Here is a 6736-nt window from a genome sequence, read left to right as displayed (position 1 = left end):
CCAGCCCCAGGTAACAGCAGCCCCACCTCCGTCCTATGCTGTGTACCTCTACCCAGCACCAGTAATTTAGGCTTCGAATACTTTTGTCTGCATACTTGCTGCTTTCCTGGGAAGACAGAGATGGACCTTCTTATTTTTGTCTCTCCACACTCTTCCCCTAAACGCGCAGAAAGTAACAGGCACTGGCTTGGTCCGTGCAACTAGGAGCTGCTGACACCTGTCGCTGGGTGGTGCCCCAGATGGAAAGTTGGCTGCTGCAGAAGTCACCAATAACCCATTAATCTCCTCCCAGATTAGAGCCATGAAACAACACCTTCCTTCATTCTTTTGTTTGTGCACCCCTCTCCCCTCCCCCAAACGCAGCCCCTGGTAGCTGAGGCATATTTCCGTAGAGCGACCTTTACTGCGAATAGAGGAGAAGAAACATTCAATTGGAAGCTGGGAGGGCAAAAGAGAGACGCAAGAGGCGCTAACCCCAGGTAAGATGCCTCCTTTGCACTCTACCTGGAAAGCTACCTACTGTCCACTCAGGCCCCTGATGGCACCGCGCCCCAGCTGGGGTTGGCCCGCTCCTTCCGGCGGCCAATCCAAGGAGGCCTCTGGGGTTCAATTCACACGGTAGAGTGCCCACCCTCCATTTTCCTGTTCCTGAGCACCAGGCAGACTCTGCGGATTCTTAGAGATCAACCTGCTTCCGGAGGTATGGGGGTCCCGCAAGCCATGTAGGGGCATTCCAATACCGCCCCTGGGACAAGTGTCAGTCCCTGCTGTGCACCAGCCCAGCTCTACCTTGGGAGCAAAGAGTGGCTGGAAACCTTGAACAGGTTCTTGGTAAGTTTTCAATCAAGACTGCTGGGTGTCCCGGGTGCCAGAGATTTCAGCAGGAATCTCCACTCTCTCTGCTCTCCGCTGCTCAGTTCCACGCGGCACGACGCCACTGCCCCAGAACCCGCTGCATAAAATGCGCTCAGAAGACTTGCTAGCGCTCTAAGCGCTCTGGGGAAATTCCTGGGGTGCCCAGTCCACGTTCCGTGTTTCTGAGGGCTTTGACCCTGTGGCCGGGCTATTACTCTTCCTTCCCAAGTGCAACAGTCGCTCGAAATCCAGGCTAGTGGCGTAGGGGAAAGGGTCAGCAGCGCCGACAAGTAGCCCCAGTTAGGCTTGTCTTTCATCTAAACCACTGTTTGGAAGATGACAAGTCGCTGCCCTATAAATAAAACAGGGAACTGGGCCAATGATTTCTTAAGAGCCTTCCAGCTCTTACTTTCCATGCGGGTTTAGCTGACTTGCCCTCAGGATGCAAGCTGCTCCGCCTCCCGCCTAGCACCACAATTTCTTAGCCCAAATCAGAGAAGGGGCCTAGAACCCCAGAACCTTTCATCCCTTTCCTTGGACTGAAGCCCACTCCCACCCAGCAGAGGCTGTGGCCCTCCCCTCTGCATAATCGAGTTACCTAACTGAGGTTTCTTGAGAGTACTTTTTTTTATTGACTCAAAATCTCATTCACCAGTCTCTAAATATTAATCTTATGTACAAAATATAGAGTTTTCCCCCTGCTGTGAAATCTCATCAATAAATACAAATGTGTAAAGGAGGAGGGCATATAATTTACCGTATCAAAATTCACTTCAAAAGATATCATATAATTTACAGGCTGATTTTTTTTTCTTTTTCTTTTTTGCCCCCTTTTTTTAAAGACAGGGGTGCTTCAGGTCGCAGGGAAGCGGGACAGACGTTCCGGAGACAGACTATCTCTTCCCCAGTTCACAGCCTGGTCTCCCTCCCCCCGGAGAGGGCAATGGCTCCGAAAAGTGCACGAGAGAAGGCAGAGGTTCGCCTTCATGGATTAAGGCAGGGGAGCGGCCAGAAACCAGGACTTGATAGGAACTGGGGGAGAAGGTCAGCCCCGTCTTTGGAGAAGAGAGCAAACGGTGAGAGATCAAATACCGGATTAAATCACATTGGTGGAGGATTGGTAAGAAAGACTGACAGACTTGAGCGAGGGTAGGGTGGCTGGAGACAGTGGGTGGTAGGGCTACCATCCTCGACGTCTTTGCACGAGACTTGGGGTGGATGCAGGGAGGGGAACGCGCGGAGCCTGCAATGCCCACCTGCTCGGGCAGCAACAGAAGGCTGAAGTTGGCGCGATGCAGAGAGCCGGGGGGATTGAATCGAGCCTGTCTCCCTCGTAGACGCCTGGGCGCACCGGGTGTCAGCGAGCCGGAGACTGGAGGAACAAGTTTGCGCTGGGGCCGCGGCAGCCGCGAGGCGTCCCTGACAGCCTCCGCCCCTACCCACCTCCCCAAGCACCCACCGCCCAGCGGTCGACAGGCCCCTTTATAGGAAGTCTGAAAAAGCTAGGGCGCCGGGGCGCAGACCCGCAGGGGAGGCTGGCGTCTGCAGCCCGTGACGCTCCTCCAGCGAGGCGGCGGGGCTCAGGCTGCCCTCCTGGGAGACCGGGGAGTAGAGGGAGCCCCAGTCTCCTGGGGAGCCGCCGTCCTGGCAGCCCAGCTCCTCGCAGGGCGGTGCGGGCGGCTCCAGCCCGTAGAGGCTATGGTCTGCTATGCGCAGCGCCTGAGTCAGAGCCCAGATGTAGTTGTGCGCGAAGCGTAGCGTCTCGATCTTGGTAAGCTTGGCATCGTCCGGAAAGGTGGGCAGAACGCCGCGAAGGGCGTCCAGCGCCGAGTTGAGATTGTGCATTCGATTGCGCTCGCGGTCATTGGCCTTCTTGCGCCGGCTCCGTCGCTGCTTGCTCAGAGCCAACTCGCTCTTGGGCCGGCTGCGCCCCCCGCGCCTCGTCCGAAGCTTCCTTGAGGCCCCTCTGCAGCCGCCGCCTTCCTCCTCTGCGCAGTTCCCCCGCACGCGAGCGGGGCTGGGCGGAGCGGATGCAACGCAGGTCACTTCGTCGTCCGTGGCACCCTGGAAGGGCTGCTCTGTCTCATGGGTCACTTGGACAGCTGGCGCACCCGGGGGATGAGGCGCCATCCTGCGGCGGGGTAAGAGGTCTGGGTAAGCGTGGGTCCGCCAGCAGGGCGCAGTTCCCTATCCCCGGGCCAAGTGGGAAAAAACCGAGAAAGAGCCACCCCCGCTCCCGCCAGATCAGAGGACCCCTTTCCCGCTCCACCCGTCCCTCTGTGGCCTCCAGGTGTTACCTTGTTCTCGCGCGCAAAAGGGTAGCAAGCAGGGGGGCAGCGAGAGCAATTGGTGAGAGGAGCTGGCCTTTTCGTCAGCAAGCCCAACTGAGACGCAGGCGCCGCTGCCTGGAAGTTTCCTCAGCCCCAGAGAAGCGAAACACGAGGGGGTCCCGGGCCACCGTTGCTGTCTTTGGAGCGGCTGCCAGACCATTCGGATTTTCCGAGCCTCAAGTCGTGTGCCCCTTGGCACGCTTTATCTGCTCGGCCCGGGCCAGGAGCGTGCCTGCCCGGTAGCGGCCCGCGCCGCGGACCAATCAGCGCCGGGGCCAGGGGGCCGCGCCACGCGAGCCCGCTCCTCCCCCGCGGGGCACAGCTGGATTCCGGACAAAGGGCCGGGGTCGGGGGAGGGGAGCGCCGCTCTGTTTGCTTTCTCTCCGCGGGCTCTGTCCCAGCAACTCTCGGTTCCTCAAAGAGCCTCACCCAGCGAGAAGAGCCTCGTCTGGCTCCCGTCTGGCTGCCCCAGACCGCTTTGCTCTTAGTCCGTCTTCCTTGGCATCTGTCCAAACCCTCTTTCTGTACCCCAGAGGGCTTTGGGAAGCCTATACGGTTGGTCAATCTCCACATGTTACACACGGGGACATTACGGCTCAGAGGAGGTGGTGGCTCGCCCCAAATCACTCCGCCAGAGACAGGACAAGGAGCGAGGTGTTCGACTACCAGCTCGGAGGAGCGTCACTAATTCCCGATGCCACCCTGCTCTCCTGCTCGACGGGTCAGGCCAGGAAACACACACAGGGTGATGTTTCCCTGACCCTCTCCATTCTGGGAAGGGGGACAGGGTGACCGCGAAGAGAGATTCTGCGTATGTCCCTGCCACTTAGAGACCTTCCCTGCGAGTCAGGAGCTCCCCTACCTCCCACCTCCGTGTCCCGAGGTGAGGCTGCTCACTCCTGAGAGGGAGGCGCTTAGAACCACTCCTCCCAATCTCCTTTCAGGAACCGCAGACGTTTCCGTCGTGCCCAGAGGTGGAAGGTGGCCATGGTGGGACCTGCAGGGGACATTCCACCACTAGCAATTGTGGACAGCCGCCTGGCTCTCGAGCCAGGGCCCACGGGGGAAGGGCCCAGGTGAGATGGGTCCGGAGAAGGCCAGGAGTTTGAGGCCAGGCTTTGTGTCTTTTAAATGCCCGTGGTGTGCTGGCTCTGGGAGAAGCAAATCACTTCTTTCTTCCCTCCGACCTCCTGCCCAATCACAGGAGAGCAGGGGCTGCGGACACTACCTGGGCCGCCGCGTTAGGCTGGGATCCGGCAGTGAGCACCGGGCAGGGACTCCGAGGCCCCTGATAGCGCCGTCTGGAAATCTTTCCGAAGTGGGCCTGAACACATCATCCCTCCTTTCTTCCCCGCCCTTCCCTTTTGTCCCCGCCTTAGACGCCCCGTGGTCTTCTGCTTCCGGTCACTCAGGGTGAGGGGTCGCGGCTTCCGCTGCTCTCTCTTGACCGCGACGTGTCTGGTGGGGACAGAGGGGGAAGCCGAGGGTGGGAAGACTGGGGCCCGCGTTACGTCTCCCCAGGCTGCGAAGGCTTTACTTTCTAGCAGATCCAGATACCCAGTGCCTCCAGGAAGCTGGCGGAGGGGGGCTGGACCCGGCTGGGAAACTGAGGGGATGTGGTGAAGGGACGAGGTAAGTCTGCGGATCTGCCCCAGTGACTGCCTCTCCATACCCGCCCGGCTGCTTCAAGGGAGCAGTTCCCTCCTAGGCAGGGAGAGGGTGGATATGCCTGGGAGCCAGGGAGAGAGGGCTCTAGGACTGGATGGGGATGGGGGCGCTGTCCTTGAGATCTCAGCTGGTGTGCTGGTGAGCGGATGCTCCTTCCCTTTCTGCCTTCCAGCTGAAGCTAGGGGCCAGGCTCAGGAGCAGCAAAGGGAATGAGACTCTTAGATTCCACATTTTGCTACTGTCCTCCTTTAGGTCACGAAATGCTCCAAATTTGTTTTCAGGTCATAAGAATGAGAACCTGAGGCCCTTTTTGCAGATGGAAAAGTCAAGGCCCAGAAGGGGAAGGGACTCACCCAAGGTCACACAGCAAGTTCTATTGGAACCACATAGAACTCAGGTCCTAAGACTCCTAGTTCTAGATTCTTCCTTGTACCTGCTGACTCTTTCTGATTGGGGGAAAATGTAGTTTTTTTCAAGGCAAAACCAGACACCCCAAAGTGTAGAAAATAGAAGTCTTGTAGCTTTGAGGAAGATAGGGTCAGAGTAGAAATGGGGTAGCGGCCCCATCTCCCAGTGCCAAGGGGAGTCAGTGTCCACCCATGCTCCATCTCTCTACTTTCCTGCCCCATACACCCGCCTTGTTTGATTTCTATCATCCTGCAAATTGTGAACTGACAGGAAACCCAAAGCCTGCTCCCCTAGGGTTTTGTGACCCAGCCCCCCTCCAGGGAGCGAGCCCTGGCCAGAAGGGATCAAAACACCCCTATGAGTCCCAGGAATCCTGGAGAGCAGCTCAAAACCAGGACTCTCATCCAACAGTGGCCCTCAGATAAAAGGCATAAAAAGGCAAAGGGGGACTCGCTTGGCACAGTTTTGCCTCAAGTGGCTAATGGGTACTGGCAAGAACCGCAGGGCGAGCTTCCTGCACCAGGGGAAGATTCTGGGCATTCTTGGGAACCTTCTTAGCTGGGAGAGAATTCTGAGACCCACTCGGAATTCTTATCTGGCTTCCCCAAAGCAGCTCCGGCCCAGGGCTCTCCCGGGCTTTGCCGGCAGCCACTACTACTGCTTTGCGCAAAAAATAGGGCGAGGAGCGCGCAGCGGCCAGGAACAGCCGTCTCCTTGCGGAATGCAACAACTCTCGGCAGCCCTTTTTCTGGCCAGGAGGGCAGGGCCGGAGGTCGCAGAGTCCTGGGGGGTTAGCGATCCGGGATCCACATCCTCCCTCTCAGCTGTTGGGGACGCACAGACCTCTCTCCAAAGTTAGTAGCCGTGCTTTTGGCGGCGGAGGCGCAAGCAGCGGTAACTCAGTGCGCGCCGGCAGTATTTGTGAAACGGCTCTTCCGGCGGGGAGCAGAGCCTGGTCCCGAAGCCCCAGGCCAGCCGCCGCCTCTAAGGCCCCCGAGGCGCGCGCGCCTCTACTCTCTGAGACCTAGGCAAGCCTGGAGGCTGAGGCGGCTCAGGAGACAGGCGACAGCCTGACGCCTGGAGACCGCGGGCAGATTGGAAAAGAAGGAAGGCAACGGTCCGCCCTGCCGCCTTCCTGTCGGCGGGGGGAATCTTAGCAGTGACTGGGGGCTCTTTGAGAAGCAAGCGGGAGGGAGGGGGGCCATGGGAAGCTGAATAGCTAATGGCTTGCCAGAGGAGGGGGCTTCTTTCTCTCGCCTTCGCCTCGGCACTGAAAGAGGGGAAGACAAAAATCTGGCGAGCGAGCTGCCTCGGCCGAGACTGGCCACTTCAAACAGCCCTTCAAACAAAAGGAGACGATGAAAAGAAAGCCCCACCTGTCTCCAGTGTTTGCTAAAATAATAATAAATAGATTTCGTTTAATAAATAATTACAAGAGATTGTAAAGTGGAGTGCTTTGGAAAACATGTACCGCG

At 58.2% G+C, this 6736-nt stretch overlaps 1 protein-coding gene across 1 annotated transcript; it reads right to left on the bottom strand.

Moving 5' to 3' along the window:
* Positions 1-2337: 2337 nt before the first annotated feature.
* NEUROG3 (neurogenin 3) lies at positions 2338-2985 on the bottom strand. The gene has a single exon (XM_008695971.1). It carries the CDS (start codon positions 2983-2985, stop codon positions 2338-2340), a length of 648 nt encoding a protein of 215 aa, XP_008694193.1.
* Between the last annotated feature and the right edge of the window lie 3751 nt (positions 2986-6736).

Source organism: Ursus maritimus, unplaced genomic scaffold (genome assembly GCF_017311325.1).
Source record: "Ursus maritimus isolate PB19 unplaced genomic scaffold, ASM1731132v1 scaffold_7, whole genome shotgun sequence".
NCBI lineage: Eukaryota > Metazoa > Chordata > Mammalia > Carnivora > Ursidae > Ursus > Ursus maritimus.
This window is presented reverse-complemented; position numbering and strand designations above follow the sequence as displayed.